The sequence below is a fragment of the Phaeoacremonium minimum genome, assembly GCF_000392275.1.
Source record: "Phaeoacremonium minimum UCRPA7 unplaced genomic scaffold PA7_03_scaffold_413, whole genome shotgun sequence".
In the NCBI taxonomy this organism is placed as follows: Eukaryota; Fungi; Ascomycota; class Sordariomycetes; order Togniniales; family Togniniaceae; genus Phaeoacremonium; species Phaeoacremonium minimum.
In genome coordinates, this window is record NW_006921315.1 from 85,101 (window position 1) to 105,257 (window position 20,157).

General features: G+C 51.1%; 7 protein-coding genes across 7 annotated transcripts; 4 read left to right on the forward strand and 3 right to left on the reverse strand.

Moving 5' to 3' along the window:
• Positions 1-421: 421 nt before the first annotated feature.
• Positions 422-1,614, reverse strand: UCRPA7_5398 (putative ectonucleotide pyrophosphatase phosphodiesterase family member 1 protein; the record flags this gene model as incomplete). The annotated part of the gene is made up of 3 exons (XM_007917945.1): positions 422-476; positions 704-1,340; positions 1,413-1,614. 3 exons carry the CDS (start codon positions 1,612-1,614, stop codon positions 422-424), a joined length of 894 nt encoding a protein of 297 aa, XP_007916136.1.
• Positions 1,615-3,689: 2,075 nt separating this feature from the next.
• On the reverse strand, positions 3,690-4,854 carry UCRPA7_5399 (putative zinc-binding oxidoreductase protein; the record flags this gene model as incomplete). The annotated part of the gene is made up of 2 exons (XM_007917946.1): positions 3,690-4,046; positions 4,105-4,854. The coding sequence occupies 2 exons, from the start codon at positions 4,852-4,854 to the stop codon at positions 3,690-3,692; spliced, it is 1,107 nt and encodes a 368-aa protein (XP_007916137.1).
• Positions 4,855-7,506: 2,652 nt separating this feature from the next.
• Positions 7,507-8,015, forward strand: UCRPA7_5400 (putative ribosomal protein l14 protein; the record flags this gene model as incomplete). The annotated part of the gene is made up of 2 exons (XM_007917947.1): positions 7,507-7,635; positions 7,701-8,015. The coding sequence occupies 2 exons, from the start codon at positions 7,507-7,509 to the stop codon at positions 8,013-8,015; spliced, it is 444 nt and encodes a 147-aa protein (XP_007916138.1).
• A 689-nt stretch (positions 8,016-8,704) lies between these two features.
• On the forward strand, positions 8,705-9,439 carry UCRPA7_5401 (putative nascent polypeptide-associated complex subunit alpha protein; the record flags this gene model as incomplete). The annotated part of the gene is made up of 2 exons (XM_007917948.1): positions 8,705-8,944; positions 9,068-9,439. 2 exons carry the CDS (start codon positions 8,705-8,707, stop codon positions 9,437-9,439), a joined length of 612 nt encoding a protein of 203 aa, XP_007916139.1.
• A 539-nt stretch (positions 9,440-9,978) lies between these two features.
• On the forward strand, positions 9,979-10,757 carry UCRPA7_5402 (putative atp synthase d mitochondrial protein; the record flags this gene model as incomplete). The annotated part of the gene is made up of 4 exons (XM_007917949.1): positions 9,979-9,987; positions 10,122-10,517; positions 10,583-10,669; positions 10,728-10,757. The coding sequence occupies 4 exons, from the start codon at positions 9,979-9,981 to the stop codon at positions 10,755-10,757; spliced, it is 522 nt and encodes a 173-aa protein (XP_007916140.1).
• Positions 10,758-14,869: 4,112 nt separating this feature from the next.
• Positions 14,870-15,373, forward strand: UCRPA7_5403 (putative rna recognition domain-containing protein; the record flags this gene model as incomplete). The annotated part of the gene is made up of 4 exons (XM_007917950.1): positions 14,870-15,044; positions 15,092-15,141; positions 15,249-15,300; positions 15,351-15,373. The coding sequence occupies 4 exons, from the start codon at positions 14,870-14,872 to the stop codon at positions 15,371-15,373; spliced, it is 300 nt and encodes a 99-aa protein (XP_007916141.1).
• A 639-nt stretch (positions 15,374-16,012) lies between these two features.
• UCRPA7_5404 (putative beta-lactamase-like protein) lies at positions 16,013-16,939 on the reverse strand (the record flags this gene model as incomplete). The annotated part of the gene is made up of 1 exon (XM_007917951.1): positions 16,013-16,939. The coding sequence occupies one exon, from the start codon at positions 16,937-16,939 to the stop codon at positions 16,013-16,015; it is 927 nt and encodes a 308-aa protein (XP_007916142.1).
• Positions 16,940-20,157: the final 3,218 nt, after the last annotated feature.

A 20,157-nucleotide genomic window follows, 5' to 3' on the forward strand; every position in this document is an offset into this window, starting at 1 on the left:
GTATATAGCAAAATTATAAAAACAACCCATAGTGAAACCTCGTCCCTGACATCTGCAGGATGAATAACACCTAAACTCCGTACCCATGATATCATACACGTACAAATAGAGGCCCGTTAAGAGGAAGATCCTGTCTTTTCAGACTCAGAGCCCTTAGATCCACTGATCTTATCCCACACTTTATGCCATTTATCCGTTACCCAGTCCCAGAACTCGTGAACTTTTGAACCACTCCCACCTTGTTCGTCGCCTGGAGCAGGTTCTTCTGTCGGCTTAGACTTTGGTGGGTCGACCCCGATGGCTTTCGAAGAAGTCGGCGATGCATCGACAGGATCAACACCAACCGGTTGAGAAACGGATGCGGTGGCTACTACAGGTGTTTCAGACGGCGAAAGAGCAGTTGTTGTAACAGTATAGCTTGTTACTGGATCTTGAGGCGTGTCAAGTTCAGCGCCGGGTTCATGTAATCCGACTGGCTTCATCGGGAGGCGATAAGTGCCATTGTTGGGCATTGGTACCATACCGATGGAATCACAGAGGATGTTATAAACCTCAATGTTTTCTAGACGAGTTAGCAGAGGAAAAGGGGAGTAGAGATTTCTGACACATACGGAATACATCGAGTCGACTGTTGGGCTCGTGGGGAAAGGCTGGACCACGGGCAATGAATATCGCCCGCATCAACGGGTGCTCATGGTCATACCCATGAAGCCCACGAGGATGATACACGAGGTCATTCGCCTTGGCCTCTTCTATATTGAACTCCTCTTTCGTCACAATGGCCCAACCGGTTTTGGGTACGATCCACAATGGTGCAATGCGGTGATTCTTCGAGAAATGATATCTCTCGGGCATATTAACGTCTCGCAAGTAAACATCGAAATTGGGGTTTGTCTTGGCCTTATCCACTAGTCCATCATACAGCCCTTGCAGCTCTCTCGGATTCTTAGGTCTTAGTCCAACAAGCGGCCATCCGTCGGTATGAGCGATCTTGTCGAGGTCGATAAGATCCTCCATTTGGATAAGCCGCGTGATATCGGTAGTGGCCATTCCATGATCCGACACGATGATGACGTTGACAATGTTCGTCAAGTTTCTCTGCTCGAAGCCCTTGAACATATCGTCGAGCATCTTGTCCACGTTTCTAATAGTGCTGCGGATCTCGGTACTGTTGGGCCCATATTTGTGTCCATCAGCGTCGACATTTGGTACGTACGCCGCGATGAGTTGAGGTCTCATCTCTTTGACGGCAACGTTTGGTGACTCCATGCCGGGCCTGTCAAGGAACTCGAAGATTCTATCGACTTTCCTCGACAGCTTTTCTTTTCCGTTGTACTTGTCTAGAAAACTTGGCTCAACATGGCCGATGTGTGCTTCGCTTCCCGGCCACATGTGCACTGCCGTACGTATACCTTGCTTCTCTGCTGTTACCCAGAAGGGCTCTCCATTCCACCACTTCGGGTCCATACTTCTTGATGGATCGGTGTAGTAAAACTCGGCTTGCAAGTTAGGATCCCAGAAAGTATTGCCAACGACTCCATGTGCTTCTGGATAGAGGCCAGTTGCGAGCGTATAGTGATTCGGGAATGTGACACTCGGAAACGAAGGAAGCATGTACAACGGTGACACACCCTCCCTCACGAATGCATTGAGCCTCGGCGTGAGACCCCGTTGGAGGAAATCTGCCCTGAATCCATCTAAGCTGATAATGATCGTTGTTGGTGCAAATAGAGCCGTGCCGTTGGTGACATAACCTTGTTTCGCCGAAACACTTTTCTTCTTAATGGACAGCTTCCAGGCAAGTAGCACGAGAATCGTAAACGCTATCGCAATGAGCGTGTGGATGAACAGCCACCGACAACATGATCGCCTTCGCTTGGACTTTGTATCGGCCAGGTGTTGCAACGCGCGACGGTCGACTTCGTCACTGTCCTCTCGATCGCTGCTTCCCGTAGAGCTACCCTCTTTCATGCCCCCCTCTTCCATCTCATACATCAGCTCTCCATCTTCGCCATGCTGTGCCTCAGCCAGCAGCTTGTGTTTCTTCTGCCGGCGCCGCTCTCGGCGTTGTTTTCTCTTCTCGGAAGTGAGGTCTTCTGTCAATTCGATCTCCCTCCCAGATGGGCTTCGCGATCGGCTGCCATCGCTGTATCGTCGAGCTAGAAATCGGAGGGGATTCGGAAGTGGGAGATTCGATCCGCGCCTTTCTCGTTCCTGTCGTCTGCGAGCCTCAATCACCAATTGGTCTGTCTCCTCCTCTTCCATCAAGACGATGCGATCGTGCGCTCGGAGCTCACGGCTGTTCCTCGCCCTCATTTGCCTCTCGTCATCATCACTGTCGCTGTCTTGGTCGCTCCTGATTGATACCGCATCGGCGTCGTAGTCGACGGGCGATAAGAGGGAATGATCCGTTTCGGAGGGGATGCTCAATGGCTGAAGAGGCATCTTCGCTGACTTGCTCTGGGCTCCAGACAGAACCAGGAATGAAGAGACCGTCAATTTATTGATTCATGACAAGATAGAGATATTTGCTGACTCCTGCTGGCGCCGGATTACATCCGCGACTGCCTATCAAGATGGACAGAAAACATGGGATGTGGTTTGAGACGCCAAACTATCAGGGTCCACAAGTGTCAAGTAAGCATGGACTAGGCCCTGCAGGACTATGCTCCCGCCCGCCACTAGGAACACGCCGGGCTTTAAGGTTTTGGTTCATTTCCCACATGCCGGGACCCCTAGGACACATACTGAGTTCCAATGTTTACAAGATAAATGACATTTCGATTCTTAGTAACGAATGGCCTTACATTACGAAGATATCAATACCTTACGACGCCTTCGAGCTCATTAGAGCATTTGCCGTAGACGGGCGTTGGGACCTTTTGATCACTCGCCCGGTCAACTTCCTCGAATAATTGATTGGTTGGCTTGAATATCAAGAATATCTACTTCGGTCATTCACACTGCAATTTCTAAACTACCTGAGATCTTTTCATAGGACAGGCTAAGTGTATTTTATCTTCAATGAGAAGTATGTGTTTACAAATATGCACCGTCTCGTTCCAATAAAGTCGCGACGAGTGGGAGCTTGTATCAAGCTACACAAGATATCAACATCTGAAGAGCCACTTGCCAGGGCTATGTAGACCAGATTCATTGAGAAAACCAGCATGTACGACCATACCCAGCAGAAAATTCGGCATCCCGTCCGCTCTGCCCGAGACAAGCTGCTGAGGGCTGAACCAGTAGTTGGGTCGGTGACGACCAGCGAATCCTCAGTGTTGTACATTTCTTTCTTTTTTGGGGTTCTTTTCTTCTGCTCCGCTTCAGTGCTCTTTTGTTTTTGAATATGCATTGTTTCCTTCCGTCTGGTCCCCAACTGGCCGGATCTCCGAGCCGAAACAATTCAGAACCGGAGCCGAGATGGCATCCTTCTCTGCGGACATCGGTTTTCTGAAGGACGGGGATGAGTATCGCTGCCCTCGGAACCCCTGGGTTCCATATCAGAGTTTTTGATATCAAACGAAGCCAGGTGTAAATTGATAATCGTTTCCTCGACGGAATACGTCTTGGCCTCAGAACACCTTTCACCATCTTCGTATGCCTTATGTGTTATAACGCGCGAGATACTCGCTTGGAACCTCTCACAATGCGACACGGCCAGTCCTTTTTTATTTGTCAACGCTTACCTAAGGTTTCTCAACGACCAGCTTAATTGCTGATATCTTGTCTTCTTGCTTGCCTTCTTTGATGCGGTCGATAGTCTCCTTGCTCGCTTCCTGGCCCTTCTCGGTGACGACTCGCATCAGGTCGACAGCGTCCTGGATGCCTTCTAGACCCTTTCTGTTGACGACTAATGGTGGGGGAGCGGCCTTGTAGGCTCCCTTGGCCAGAGCCTCGGGCAGATATCCCCCAAAGGTAGCAGGTGTCGTCTCAAACCAACAGTCGGGGAATGGTTTGAAATTCTCAGGCGTTGGCTGCTTGACATCCACCCCCTCTGGTACATCCTCCAAGTTACCGATGAAATTGGACGATGCAAGATTGAGCTAGCAGGAACCGTGTCAGCTTTTCATATATTAGAAAAGGGGCAAGATGTCTGAATACCTTCTGCTTGGACGCTGCCGCAACTTTGTATGCCGCGACATTCCCCTCCTTCAACCCGGCCGCCATGAAGATACCAGCACATTCGCCTTTGTCGAGCTCTGCAGCGATAATTTTGGTCACATCGGCATCTTTATAGTCGAAGACTTGGGTGGCGCCAAGGCCCTTAACGTAGTCGAAGTTCTTCTTCGAACAAGTGGCGATTACATCATAGCCTGCAGCCGTGACTAGCTGTACAGCATTGCTACCAACAGCAGAGCTGCCTCCCCAAATCAAGACGGACTTCCCCTTTTTGAGTGCCCCTAGTTTGGGGTAGTCGAGGTTAAGATAGTCCTTTCCGAACAGGAACAGGGCGCTGGTGGCGCTGCAAAGGCCAAGAACGACAGCTTCGCGGTACGGCATGTCGCCTGGGATTCGAGCCATCAATCTGTTGTCCAAGGAAACAAAGTCCTGAAAGCCGTTGTTGGCGCCGAAGCCAAAGACCCGGTCGCCGACGCGGAACTGGGAGGCCGCGGTGGAGCCCGGAGCCACGGATTTGACGGTGCCGGCAATGTCGCAGCCCAAAATTATGGGATAATTGACCAGATTCCTGTCCTGGAGCATGTAGTCGCAGGGATTGATGGCCCAGGCATGCACTTTGACCAACACCTTGTGATCGCCAAGCTCATCGTTCGTAGGGAGCGAACTGTCGCGGATTGCGCCGGGAACGCCAACCGCGTCCTGCCAAACGGCGCGATTGATAGTGGTAGCCATGATTGATCGCCGTGCCGTTCAAAAAAGCATACACCTTGGGTGCGGATGTACAAATTTATAGCTCAGAAGGATCGAGCTATCTATCGACGGACTTAAACCCTTTTACACCCGAGTTATCTCATTTCTGGACGTTATATCCCTATTTCCGCAAAGGCTTCTATATTCAGAGGGCTCACAGGGAAGTTTAGCATCCCGTCCAAGAAGGTTTGTACAAATGAAGTACCTACCTAAGCTGTCAACACCAACAGTAGTACTCGTTGTCTTCCCACACAGTATCGTCAACTCCTCTCTCATGTTGCCATCTGAAGCTGGCTATACTACCAGTCCGCTCATCAAATATGATCTTCACGCTCTCTTCGTGAGAATTTCCGACCGCCTTAATTCCCTGTGTTGTGTCTTCGTCCGGATTCCAAACGACCACGTACTGAAGCTCCCATCTAGATGCTTCCTCAAGAGCCGCTTCAAGCAATACTGAAATATCCGAGAGCTTTTGTTCTTCTGACTCAGGGTCCGACGTAACGATGCGCATGATTTCGAGCTTCTGGTATCTCCAGTCATGATCCCAGTAGATCCAACTCTTCCCATCAACGGTTACGGCTCCTCTCCATTCGATGTCCTTTTTGTACAAAATCTGGGTCATAAAATCTTCTCGCGCAAGCTGCCATGCAATCTGGTCATAGCTAGGGCTAAAGGCGATGTGCACCCTCCTGTCTGAACCGAGTGCTTCGAATTTCTTCTCCATAGCGGCCACATCTCGGTCACATAATGGCTCAAGCTCCTCCTTCTGAAGATATTTTGTTCGGTGCGGTTGTGTAGGTTTGAAATCCTGGCCAGGAAGAAGATGCAATGTCGCCTGATCCGATGGGAATACCGGCCATCCTAGCTGGGCGTAGTATATCTTCCCGATATCGCTGTACAGAGCGCTGAAAGCACCATCCTGGTCGATCTGCTCCTGAAGTTTGCGTAACATAAATCCTGCCATCCCAAGTCGGCGATACTTTGGATTCGTGTAGACGCTCGCAATGCCATAGCCAATTGCTTTCGCGAAGCCTTGCCCGCCGCCGGCGATGAGCACCGTCTTCCTTATGCTTTCACAGCTGGCGATGATGTGCTTGGGGTCATCTTTGCGATGTAACACCCAGTACTTGCATCCGCCGCCCTTTGAAAGGCCTTGCCGCGACAGGTAAATTTCACGAGCAATGTAATCTTCTAGTTCCATGGGCGCTGCCCATGCCGCACCATTGAGCTGCCATGCTATCTTCTGTAGCTCTGGTGTTGCTTCAGTAAATACAGCATCCTCTGTAGTAATAGCATGGTCTTCAAGTTCTGTCATTCTACCAGGGCCAAGGCTGTCAACTAGATCCTACGCAGTGATTCTTACTGGAAGACTCGATACTGTTCGGGTGTGTTTGGTTTTGTTTCAGGTGCAAAAGGGTGTGAATGATGATTTAGATGAGATCGGGATGATATATCTCGGCACTCGCAATTAATGCTATGACTTTCCTTTATCAGAGTTTGCTTCTTAAGGTATGTTGTACCGAGGGCCCACGATCTACCAAGATTAGAATCGTCGTCATAGGTCCCGTGGGGCGGGCAAGCCGGCGCGGCAGGCTCCTGTAAGACAGAGATGCGCCATTTCCGGGACTTCGGTGCGTTTCTGGTTAGCCTACTTACAGCGTCGGAAGCCGTCAATTCGGCAGACGGAGACCCGGTGGCATTGTTTGAATGAGGACTCAGCATGTGAGGTCACAAATCGCGGAGAGCCGATCTCTCCAAAAATTGGTTGAGTTGCTACGCTTGCTGTGGTGGGATCTCTTCACTTGCACGTCGATCTATCTAGACATGCAAGGGAAAATGTAGTTAATTGAAAGCCAGAGGGACATTTGGCAAAACTCAGTATCATTCCTGCGTGGGGAACAGCCAATAAGGGGTCAGATGTTTACCTATTTGTCTCTTGTACAAAAGACGATATCATCGACGCACTACCCTTCACGTAGGGTAAGAAGAGCTTGACAGTAAGCTGGCGATTTAATAATCTTGTAAACATGATGTACGTAGTCGATGCAGAAGTTCTCGGATGCAGCATTACTGTAGCAGTGGCAACACATACATGATAAATATTCACGACAGACCAGAACTTCATGATCCTATCAGAGCATTTTACATAACACCTTGATCAAACACCTCATGCGGCAGATTTCAAGTCACTTAATGCAAGCCTGTCTCAGATATGGCATTGCGCAGATTGACTGTATGTTTCTGAGGCTTCCGTAGTGATCTCGATTTGCTGATGTGCGGGTGGATGGTCCAGTGTGGAAGATGCAGGTGGGCGAACAAAATCGACTAATCCTAGCAAGGATAGTGGCTTATGCATCTACGCAAGACTTTGCAGCAAAGAGAAAGCGCCACACTACAAAGGTGGCTGACCCCCACCTGGAAAAACACAGGCTCCGAAATTTTTTTGGTGGGCAGGTAAAATCATTCGGGACCTAATCAAAAATCCTAGCGGAGTTCAGGGCTTGGATCTTCAACTCCAACACGACACTCCGACAACCGACACCCAATAACGACCTCAGGTACGCGACAATTTGAGGATTTCCCGGTTCAGTCCTCAATTCTAATCAATCGCTTTACCAGCAGATCACCGACACAATGGGCGAGGCAAGCATCGTCGCTTCCAACTGGCGCCTCGTGGAGGTCGGCCGCGTCGTCCTCCTCCAGGGTGACAGCCCGTACGCCGGCCGTCTGGCAGCTATTGTCGAGATCATCGACCACAAGCGCGTATGTGAAGGAACTGCCACGGCTATGAAGTGAGAAAGAACAGAAGTGATTGACTAGATTCGCAGGCTCTCGTGGATGGTCCCGCCTCAGACTCCAAGCTCGCCGTTCCCCGGCAAGCAATCTCCCTGTCCGAAGTTCTCCTCTCCGACTTCGTTATCGCCAAGCTGCCCCGTGGTGCGCGCACAGGAACCGTCAAGAAGGCTTGGGAGAAGGCCGAGATCGACTCAAAGTGGAAGGAGTCCAACTGGGCCAAGAAGCAGCTGCAGAAGGAGCGACGGGCGCAGCTGACCGACTTCGACCGATTCAAGGTCCTCCGCCTCAAGAAGCAAAGGCGATTCGAGCAGCGAAAGGCTCTGGCGAAGGTTAAGGCTTCAGCATAAGCATGAACAGGGGATGGGTGTTGGGCTCGGCGGCCCGGGGTTCTCTAGAGGGTGACGGTATTCTGGACGGCACTGCATGAAACCATCAGCATTTAGGGTCGCTGGATTTCTTTGCTTCGTTTTAGGAAGGCCTGTACGTCACATCATCATTCGTGACCGGCGTCAAATGATAGGGAAATTCAGAAACCAAAATCAAGCAAAATCAAGATCACTCAAAAAGGCATTATGAAGGCACTGTGTGTGATTGGAAATATTGAACTTAATCATGGTATTACAAGATTGTATGAATACGCTATTCCCTCAGTTCAATGTGCTTCCCCTATTGAATGTCCCGTAAATCGTAAATTCTTATGAATCAGAAGCGTCAAACCTACTGCAAAATATCTGGGGGATTCGATGATTACCTAATTGGGTTTAGTGGCATGGTTCAATCAAGCCCTACTGGAGTTTTTCGAACTTCGACAATTCTTCACGCAACCAACCTACCCCCCTCTAAGACCACCCTTATCGAGACATTAGTGGCCGTTTCAAGTAGGTAAGTAATTGAATTCCTCACTGAAGCTCTGCCTTCGATTATTCATTACTTCCGACCGAAGTTCGCTACCTGCAGCAAGCTCTACCTCACCGTCGTGGGGTTGCAAAGTGTGTGTAGCCTCAGCTAACTTCAAGCTGCGATTTAGTTGCCCAGCATGGCGAACCCCAGAGTTGAAGAGCTTCCGGATGACGAGCCGAAGAAGGTCACCGTCGAAGAGCAGGATGATGACAGCAGCTCCGACTCCGAGATCGAGGCTGGCGACTCCAGCCTGCCCACTGGCTCCAATGCCGTCATCTACTCCCGCAACGAGAAGAAGGCCCGCAAGGCCATGGAGAAGCTCCATTTGACCCGCGTCCAGGGCATCACTCGTGTCACCCTACGACGACCCAAGAACGTGAGTAGTTTTCCTCATGTTTGGTTGCATGCAGTGCGCCGGGAATCGAAAACTCCAACTTCATGCTTCCCAGCCTTCTCTGATGATGACTTCAGCTCTTGGAAATTTGCTAACGATCTCCAGATCCTCTTCGTCATCAACAACCCCGAGGTTTACAAGTCCCCCAACAGCAACACCTACATTGTCTTTGGTGAGGCTAAGATCGAGGACCTCAACGCCTCCGCACAGGCTGCTGCTGCCCAGCAGCTCGCCAGCCAAGGCGGTGACCACGACCACGCCGATCACGACCACTCCGGCCACGACCACGGCAAGGCTGTCGAGGCCAAGAAGGATGATGATGACGATGATGGCGAGGAGGTTGATGCTGAGGGAATTGAGGACAAGGATATCGAGCTCGTCATGACCCAGGCTGGTGTGTCACGCAAGAAGGCTATCAAGGCACTGAAGGAGAACGACAATGATATTGTCAACTCCATCATGGCTCTGAGCGTCTAAAAGCACACCCTCACGTCTATCCTTCACCATTTCCGGGCTTGCACAAGCAGGTCCCTCGTTGCGATTATAGCGGCACATCTTTGCATGGGAACTGGAAAGAATGGTCGGCGACCTCTGTATCAACTTGCTGGAATTAGCCATTTCTTCTAAAAGGTTAGGAGCAATTAAAAGTCCCAAGCTCTCATCGAGGCAAATATGATACAATGCATGACCGGAAGTGCTTCTTATTTCGTCGTAACCATCCATCTCCCTCCGTATCGCCGTTCATGACTGCGTTTCCTCCTAAAGCCATATAACACTACAATATATATGCATTTAAAAGTCTGTCTACACCTCGAATAGTAAAATCTCAAGTCATTTCTGCCAATTGGCCTGTTGTCGCCTTCTGAAGCTGCGTTGTATTCGCGCATCGAAGTCACGTGCCTTTCTCACGTGACTTTCCGCAACGGCGCTCCATCCTTCAAGTTTGCCGAAGCCGATAAACGAGCATCGCGAGTGTCAGTTTTCCCTTCCTCGGATACCTCACATCAATCACAACCATGGCCGCAGTAAGTGTATTCCCATCAATTGATGACCGCAGCTGCTACATCAAAACATTCTGAACGTATTCTCTCGCGATTGGCGTGCTGTTGCTCACGGGGGAGCTCCCGGAACTTGAGCTAATTTTCTTCCTCTTCCGTAGCGATCCGCAGCTCTCAAGCTTGACTGGGCCAAAGTCACCACCTCTCTGGGTCTGCGCGGCCAGACGGTTGCATCTCTGCAGGCCTTCAAGAAGCGCAACGACGACGCCCGCCGCAAGTTCCAGCAGCTGTCCGAGGAGCCGACCACCGTCGACTTCGCTCACTACCGCAGCGTCCTCAAGAACCAGGCTATCGTCGACGAGATCGAGAAGCGCTTCAATGCCTTCAAGCCCGCCTCCTACGACCTCGACCGCCAGCTGAAGGCCATCTCTGCCTTCGAGGTTGAGGCTGTCAAGAATGCTGAGGCTACCAAGAGCAAGGTTGACCTTGAGCTGAAGGACCTGGAGAAGACCCTGAAGAACATCGAGGACGCGAGACCATTCGAGGAGCTCACTGTGGTAAGCATATACACGCCGTCTCGATTATCGAGTGGAATCATGCAGAAACTGATCAAATGCAATAGGACGAGGTTGCTGCTGCCGAGCCTTCAATCGATGAGAAGACTTCCAAGCTCGTGTCCAAGGGTCGCTGGTCAGTCCCTGGTTACAAGGTATGCGATCACCAACAAATTTTATTCGCGGCCGTTCATTCGCTAATACCTCCGTTAGGAAAAATTCGGCGATCTCTCCGTACTATAGACAACCTAACAGCTTTGTTTCCTTGGTGTACTCTAGCATTGTAGATATCAGAGAGGAAGAAGTGGAGCGGGTGGAATGTGAATACATTGACCAAGCATCTCATACAAACGCTTTCGAGACGGGAAGAATTAGGCCTTGTTCCTGTCTAACGTGCCCTCTACAACACTATTGACTCATCCTCGCCAGCAACCCATGCTAATCCCTTCAGCATCGCCTTGTCGGCCGCAAGGGCCTGTGGAAGCTGAGGGGCCTTCAGCCAGAATGTATGTGGCCAGCCCTTGACGACCTCGAGCTTGACGTCCACCCCAGCATCTTGAAGTGCTTTGGCATAGCAAAGCCCGTCTGAGTACAGCATATCATTCGAGCACACTTGGATCCAGGTCCGTGGTAGACCTTGAAGCTGCTCCTCAGGTGCCTCCAAGGGCATGCGTTCCAGGCCGTCCCGAGGGATTTCGCGCGTCATCACTGTCAAAAGGCTGGTTGAGAAGGACATGTCCCATGCGCTAGTGTGTAGAGGACGCAGCTTCTCTGGGACATACTCTGGCCCCTTGAATGCATCGCTTGTGACAGGGCATCGAAGTACCAGCCCGTGAATGCTCCCCTTGGGCGCAGCCTGTGATACAAGGGCAGCCAACTCTCCACCACTCGAGCTGCCTACAATCAGGTATCTAGGGCCCCAGCGCTCCCTCAATTTCCCATTGGAATCCACGATCCAGTTGAAAGCATCCATGCAGTCAGCCACTGCAAGGCTCGCCGTGTATTTGGGCTTGAGGCGGTAGCCAACAGAATAAAGGGTAATATTTTGCAAGCCAGATTCCTTCAGGATGCGCCGACACTGTAGGTCCTCACTGTCCGCCTCGCCTACATGGAGCCCACCGCCGTGATAATATATGATGATGTACCAAGGTTTGTCTGCCAGTTCTGGCTTTTCAGTCAGCTCATATTTCAAGACAGGTATGAGCCAACCGTCGCCCCCTGTGACAGTGAGTTCGGTCCTAGTAATCCCTTGGGATAGATGATGGTATGGAGCCCCTGGGGCCATCATGCTGCCGTCGAGTTCCCTGCATTGCGCTGCGTAAATCGGCTGGCGCTCGAGTTGCCCAATGACTGGCCGCGGTGCCAGGAGATTTGCCTCGGACTCATACTGAAGCCACGCGGGATCTAGCGGCGGTGCTTTCTGGAGGACCAGAGATTCCATCTTTCCGTTTCAATTAACCGGCCAAAGAATACACTCATCAATGTATAGACTGTCAGCTCTCACGGCTCTATCTAGACAGGATAATGAGATCACCACGTCAGGTTTCCTGGAGGGCGTCACGTAAAAGCAGAATCATCAATGTCTCCCCAAGCCATACCTGGGCATGGACTCACATATAACCATTTCCCGTTCAACTACGCGGGAGACGCTATGCTCATTCATGTGGTATTATTCGTGGAGAGACGGAACCGCCGTAGTGTGGGGTGCGCTTCTGGCCCCAGTGTACTAGCTCCACTTGAGTGCTCCACCAATACAAAGTAGGCAATCCAATCCACGGATGCCATCCATGGATGGCTTTCAGCCTCCTTGAGCCCCTTATTGAAACTACCATGACACCTTAAACCAGAATTGATAACATATGCTCATATATGCCGAGGTGCAGAGCGCTTGCAGCTTAATAGATGACGAGAAACCAAGCCCCAATACATCATAAAAGTGATTTTCTTTCATAGTCATAGACTTGCATAGCAAGGCAAAGAAGAATGTAACATGCAGATAGATATCTTTCACTTATAAGGTACATTGGTACATTTAGCAAACTATCAATGGTGCTTTAGAACACTAAGCAAGGGCTCATGTACAGCAAGATTTCCATTGGTACATACCTTAGGTAAGCTTTGCATTGTTATGATTTGGACGCACAGGAGTAAATAGATGTGGTCTTCTGGAGCACCTTCCCCAACTACTTAAGCTTTCACGCGCTAATGCGCCTGATGTTAGGCAACTCTTGAGCTTATTTCCTTGGACTGGACGCGAACTTGATGGAATATAAAACCATCTAGGTGTGAGAACCACCAAATAGGTTTTTGAGCCTCCTTGCCTTGTGATTCCAGAACCGTCGTCTGCCTGCGAGACTTCACCTCATTGACTCATAGCTCGTAGATTCTGTAGGTTCTAGGACCTTCGAGGGCAGTTAACCTCAGGTGTCAACGTGAAGCAGGATATTCACTGTCTGCGTGTAGAAATATAAATACCCGGCACCTCCCACCTCTCTGTCGTCAAACCTTTCCTTGTATTCTTCGTCTTTCATCTACTTTTTTTCACGTCCCTCCAAATCCCACGATTTCCCCGGCATCATCAGCCGGTATCATGTGTTGATTACCTTTAACCTCACCGAGGATAACCGGGCAAAGAGCCCCAGAGTCGTCTCCAAGAATATAGGTACAGTCTCCATCTCTTCAGCTTCCTCTTCCGTCCTACCTTCCCTTCCACAAAGTCATCCTCCTGCTTCATACCTAGGTAGCTTCTCAAGACCACTGGAACCCCAATCTTGAAATCCACCGCACGTCTTCATCGCATTCATGCCTCAAACCCCTCCAAGAGCACCGCCTCTGCTGCCAGGCTCCTCGTTCCTGCACTAAGACTCTTCCTCTGGTCGTACACCTTGCCTCTGTCAATTATTCATCCGACTCCATCGCCTTAATGTATACGTTATGGCTTTGTGTGTTCTGTAGACTGACCCTTTGCTGGCCATAGCAGAGAAGCTGAGATAAGTAGGAGCTCTCACAGAGCCCTTGTCCTACCAGGCTCGCAAGCCCGGGCTAGAAGAATGTGACCTGAGGCATTGGTCTTTCGCCAAGAGAGTATTTGGTGCGGTCTCTTCACAGATCTATACCCGCGACGAACAGGGCCGTGCTCATCTCCCCGCTACAGTCCGCCAATGGCACCAGGGCCATCATGATGGGTGTAGCTCTACGCTACACCGCGATTGATGGATCCTGGGTAAGACCAGCCCTGTTACCAGCCCTCCTATCCACACCCTTCCTGCAAATCTGCCAAAATCATGACAGATGCAGTCACTGGACAGTCCCGTGGAGACGGCTTTGTTCGCTTCGCCGAGGAAGGCGACCAGCAGCCTGCCCTCGCCGAGATGCAGGGCGTCTACTGTGGTAATCACCTGTGCGCACCTCGACCGCAACTCCGAAGACTAGGTTCGTTTCTGCCTTCACCAGATCCTCAGTCACCTTTGGGTATCATTTTACTGAGTTTCTTTTTTAGAAGTCATCGCTATACATAATTTCAAGTTGTACGGCAATGCCGGAATGATCCAGGCGCCGCCGATGCAGCAAGGAGGCATGAACTAGGGGCATGCAGCCTTGTTGCGACGGGGATGTTCCAAAGCCGTTTTCATAACGCCGACGACTTCAGTAACTTGACAACCGTCTAATGCGAATCTCCACCGCTACGCCCAAGACTAGGAGCCACCATGGCTGTTGTTCATCCGTAACCTGGAAGAAAGGGGGTCGATAACCCGTGTCCGCCGATCCCGCCCATTTCACGGTGGAGGACGCGGACACGGGGGCTGAAGGCCAGTCTCGTTTGTTGTCTGGAGAGATGGTTCCTCCATCATCATGTATACCGGCTGCAGCCATGCCTCCTTGCCCAGGCCCTCCACCACCGCAGGATGTAGCTCTACGCTACATCAAAGGTGTGGTGGCTCCTGGTCAGGGTCGTATAGCTGGGCGCGGTAGACTTGGTGGTTGGGGGGCGATCCACTCCGACTTCAAAGATGCTTGGCCTTTGCCTTTGTTCACGACCGTTGGGGATGTTTGATCCCTCTCGGGATCTTCACCCGGTATGAGTTCCTGATATTTCTCATTTAATCCAGTGCTAATATTAGTGTTGTGTCAGGTGCTTAGCTGTTGGTCATACCATGGAGCAAGACCCGCTGGGGCAACCAGCATATGACGACCGCTCTCTTGAGGCTGCGGTGACTCTTGAAGTCAGCAAGTACGTCACTGTGTTTGTCAAGATTCGTCGAGATAATCGACACAAGTCGAATCTTGACAAACACAGTGCCGTTCGCCTTCTGCCAATATACGGTAAGCTGTTTTCTGACTTATAGGTCACATCCATGTCTATTAACGCACCACAGCGGGATGAGGACGCCAAGGCTGCCATGGAGCATGGCAAGGGCACAATGACCCTCACACCACAGCGGGATGAGGACGCGAAGGCTGCCATGGAGCATGGCAAGGGCACTATGATTCTTGGTCGTGCCTGCCGGACCGAAATGGTCAAGGTTAATCGTATGTTATCTCTTTCTCCCATCCTGGCGCAACTAACCTGGTGAAAGGAATTTTCGTGACCTACAAGGTCACCAATGATGACATCACTGCCGAGGAGGTGCGTGCTCTTCTGGCTCAGTACGGACCTATGAGCAAGTGTGAGCCGTTGTTGTTTGTTGTCGAGGGAGTGTATCATGTTCAGAAGTTCTGTAACTTCTTGAGCAGGGGCGGTTGGCCATGTGTACTTCACTTGTACCAACTTATGTACCTGATATCTGTAAGTTTGTCCGTTATGGCTTTCAGCTTTGTGACATTTTGACGTTGCAGTTGATGAGAATGATCCATGCTAACTATTTTAGCTTTCACTTCAATATTTTCATCAGGGTAGAGGGCAGCGCGCGAAGATGCCGTCCGAGACAATGACGGTCGGTGCGGTGTGTCGTTCTGGTCATTATCGAGATATATACAATTAGCACACCGAGTACAAGCCTGTAAAAACATCCTTTATCCTCCAGCAAGTCATTACGCATACACAGAAGTCTATTTACTCTGTCCAGTCTACTATTTGCAGTATCTGGAAAGTGGGCAACGCACATATATCTTGGTTGTCGAAGAGTTAAGTGGCTGGGCACTGGGAGAAGTGGTCGTGTTTTGGAGGAATTCTCGGAAGGATCGATCATAGGGTTTTCCTTGGTGGAGCATGTTGATTAGAGCCACCTGACTATCATCTCACTCTTATTTATGGATGGTTATAGCTCAGCTTTGTGATTAAACATGTGAATGCTTTACAAGATATCCTAACCTTCCATTTGCCTTTATGAATCGTTCCGAAAGTAGCACCATGACGTTCACAAACTCCTCATCCAGGTCATTACTACTATATTGGAAGTCGATCGTGCTATTTTAACAAGCAGAATCTTCGAGGCTTTCAACAAGCTCTATTGACAACAATCATCCAATAGAGATCAAGGCCATCAGCCATTGTTTCGTCATTTGGTCGACGTTGTCGAGTCTTTCGGCTTGTACACCACCCTCTCTTTCAACAACCTCGGCGTCTCCGGGTCATGGCTTGGTAAGACGACGACATCCGTCTGGCCAGCAAACTCCTTGATCAGCTTCAGGCTCTGCAGCGCCGTCACAGGATCGTCGTTGATGCCGTCGGGCTCCTCCCTGTCCAACAGATCGATGCCGTACGTCGCGTCACCAGGTAAGAAGTATGTCGTCGACGAATCCCCCTCCTGGCCATAGACAATCATCGAGATGTGGCCGGGCACATGGCCGGGGGTGTGGATGACAACGACCTTTCCATCAGCCGTCACCTTGTGTGACTGTTTCCACGGCCCAACGGGCCCATCAGCAAACGGCAGGATCTTAGGGTCGAAGCCTACAGGCCAGTGCTGTGGCGTGCAGCCTTCAATCTTGGCGCGCAGCGGGTGCTTTCCGAATGCCTCCCAGTGCTCGCCGCTCACAAAGACCGGCACGTTTGGTGCGGCCGCGGCCAAGTCTTTGAGCCCTCCGGCATGATCGCCGTGTAGATGGCTCAGCACGATAGCCTGCAGGGTCGTCGGATCGACGTCATGTGCCCGCAGCTGCGAAAGAATGCCGTCGTCGGGCCCTATGGTGACATGGCTGAAGAACTTGGTCGGGCTCCACGCCGGCAGGTAGCCAGGCGTGCCCCAGAGCGGCGAGTCGCCGGTATCAAACAGGATCGGCCCGTCGGGGTGCGAGACAATGAAGACGCCAATGGGGAGCTCCTCCGTCCACTGGCGGTCCATCAAGGACGTTAGACGTCGCAGGATGACAGTCTTTGTGGTGATAGGCTGGCCCTTCATCGACTGCCGGATGCGGACGGTGCCGGTCGATATGAAGGTCAGGCCGACGGACGGGCCTGCTGCCCTTGGCGCGGCTTCAGCCATTGCTTATAGCAAGCAGCCCGATACTTGGACGTGTATAAGACGCTGCTAAGGTTTTCTATGGCTCACTTAGCCAGTGTACACAGATGATGCAGCTTGCCTCATCCAAGGATGATGGCCGCGCCGGAAGATAAGAGTTCTGAAGTGAAAATGGCCGAGTCAGTCGAGAGCAGATGGTGTGGAGCCCGGGACCTGTGGCGGCGCACGGCGCGGTCAATCAGTCTCCCAACGGACCCTGCATTGTGCCGTCTCGGGCACTACCGTAGATTTGTAGTGCATTCGGTACAGCGAATTGTGCGGAGGATCGGGAGCCGAAGCACCGTGAGCCAATGCACCAATCGCAAGGCCGATCCCATCGGGGATATCTCCAGATTTGACAATTTGACAGACTTTGAGCTCGTTTTCGTGGGCATTGACAACTATTTCTCTCTGGTCACCGGTATCACCAACGGCAGTAGTGGGCAGACACGGTGCATTTCACATGTCAGGTAGCCCCTCCGGCTATCGACCTACAGTGGGGATGTAAAGATGTGCACGAATCTTCAGCTGCAGGGCTCCACCAAGCTTCCAGCACGGACAGCTATATTCTCAACTTGGAATCGGCACACTCGGCAGAAGCTACCAGGAGGGCCGAGAAGAGATTTTGTAGCGTTGTGACGGGAGTGCAACACATCGGCATCGGCATCGATATTCGTCTCGTCCACCTTGGTAGAGGCACGGGCCATCGAAAATTACCCGATTGGGATCTATCAGACTGCTGATTGGCCCTGAGCGAAGTGGGCTCTTCCCCAAATGCAAATGCTAGGTCTTCGAGCTTGGCATCAAAAGCCTCCTTCCCAAGACTGTAGTTCTATTGTAGTGCTATTCAAATGCGGCATGGTAACGAGGCATTGGGCTATTGAAATGCAGGAAAATATCAATGCTCATTTACATTGACGAGTGGCTTATGATCTTCTATTTTCTCGACTCTTTCTGTCTAGCTGCCACGAGAAGGACGCTGCTGTCCTGGCTCTTAGTGTTTGATCGAAGAGTCTCTTTCATCCAACACGCTGCGAGACTTTCATTTAGGATGGCCCGACCTTGCTTCAGTCAGCTATCAAGCAGTGTAACATGGTATGGGACGACACACCTGCCAAACGTTCAGTTGCACTCCTCCACTCAGCCGTCCTCCTCTGGCATACCCAACGACATTATTCAACCATGCATACTTCTTATGGCCTGTCTCAAATGTGTGGTGCACATTATCACCCTGTCCCTTTGCAATGACGTAGATGTTGGCGCCGTCAGTCGTCTGAAGGAACATCACTGTGTCTTCGCGGAATAGGCCGGTTGTGTCAGTCAGCCCCCAGTCTAGACCATAGGCTACAGTGCCTGTGTGCGATCCTGGTTAGACGATGGCGTCCCAAGTCCAAAAAGTCAAAGCAACTGACCATTCATCTTTGGTCCAGAGAATGTGCCGCCCGTTATAGCCCAAACACCTCGACGCCCCAATGGAGTCGTGCCCATCTGCAGACTCACGTTGGAGGGAATGGTCAGGTTGACGGTATACAGGTAGGTCAGAGGCGGTGGCTGCGGATCGCCTCGACTCGTCGCTGCGAAAGAGAGCGCAAGAATAGAAGAAAGCAGCATCTTGGCCATGAAGGACAAGAAATTGTCATCATAAAACTCAAGATAGCGGAGCAGCTGGATTACTGTATACCACCCTTTATGTCTGTGACTTCATTCATTGCTGATCTCTTCGGCTTGACATCGGACTTAAAAGTCTTGTATTGACGGGCATTTTGCCTATACATGCCCCCACGCACAATATGTGATATCTCCAGGAACCAGGGAGCTTATCATCGCTGCACGGCTTGATGGCGGCTAAAGAGGCTCAACCACGGAATCCATGAAAGGTCTCGGATATCTCGGTGGCGACCCCCGGCCGAACACATCAAGATATCATGAATCGCAATAACCTCACGCAAGAGTTCAAGGCTTTTCGCATACATCAGGGCGGAGATGTGACCACTTGATAGCACAAAGTGCACAGCGCCGGCAAAAGTCATGCAGTAATATTCAGAGCAATGTATCCATGGTTTCAATCCCATAGCCTGTGATGTAAGTCATGATATGCAAAGTGAATTGAATTACTAGCTGCAGTCCGATGATTCCCGAGCCGGCCAATGCTTTGTCTGCCGCAGCAAGTATCAAGCCCTACAGATGTACTGGATCTGCGCCATTCAAGGTGACTTGTCAGACGCTCTATAGTCATCAACAGTGGTTGACCAAGCGCCAACCGCGCCCAACGACCAAGATAAAGACTTGGGCTACTGAAGGACGACCTCAAGGTTATAAAACGATAGATGCTTTGATTATTACCTTGAGGATATCCTTCATTGGCACAGACTTGCGGGGGAATAAGCAAATCATCTGCGGGGCATCTAGACCTGTCGGGACACTTCCTTAGCGGTGTCGGAATGATTCCGATGCCTACAGCAAGCAGTAACACACACCTCCAAAACACACTTCGACGTATGACATCAACTTCGGAGCAGATCCGTTTAAAGTATCTAGGTTGTAGCACAACAGCTCCCGCGGACAATCCTCACGAAGAGCGTGGAAACATGTCTTCGGGATTGAATTAGTATCTAGATCTTTGCGGAAATGAACATTACCCCTGAGCAATTTCCAAGAGGATCTGGGCTTTGGCGATGCTTGTTGTTTAGTCCCTTGAAAATTGACAGCAGCTATGTTCGCGAGCCGCTCCTCAGTCTACTTCGCCATCGCGGCAGTACCCGTCCTCTTCCTCGCTATGGGACCCGCCTACAAGATCTTGTGCCAACTGGCGGCATTCGTCACGGTGGTCTTGAGGAGCAGCGGCCACGTCGACACGCACTTCCATGCTCTGCCTCCGGCATATCTGGCTGCTGTTGAAGCCGATGGGGGTGATCCGTCGGGATATACTAGCCCCGAATGGAGCTTGGCTGCCGCTGTCAAGTCCATGGACGCCGTTGGGACATCGACAGGTATGCCAAGGCTGAAGCAGTGGCGATGTTTCCAATATAGCTGACTCGCAATAGGCATCCTCTCCGTATCATCCCCATCGAGGGGACGGGCGAAGCGGGCAGAAATCTGACCCGACTCCTGAACGAAAATCTTGCCGAATATGCCACGCATAGCCAGTATGCCGGTCGCATCGGTTTCTTTGGCGTCCTGCCCGACTGGCAAGATGTGAATGG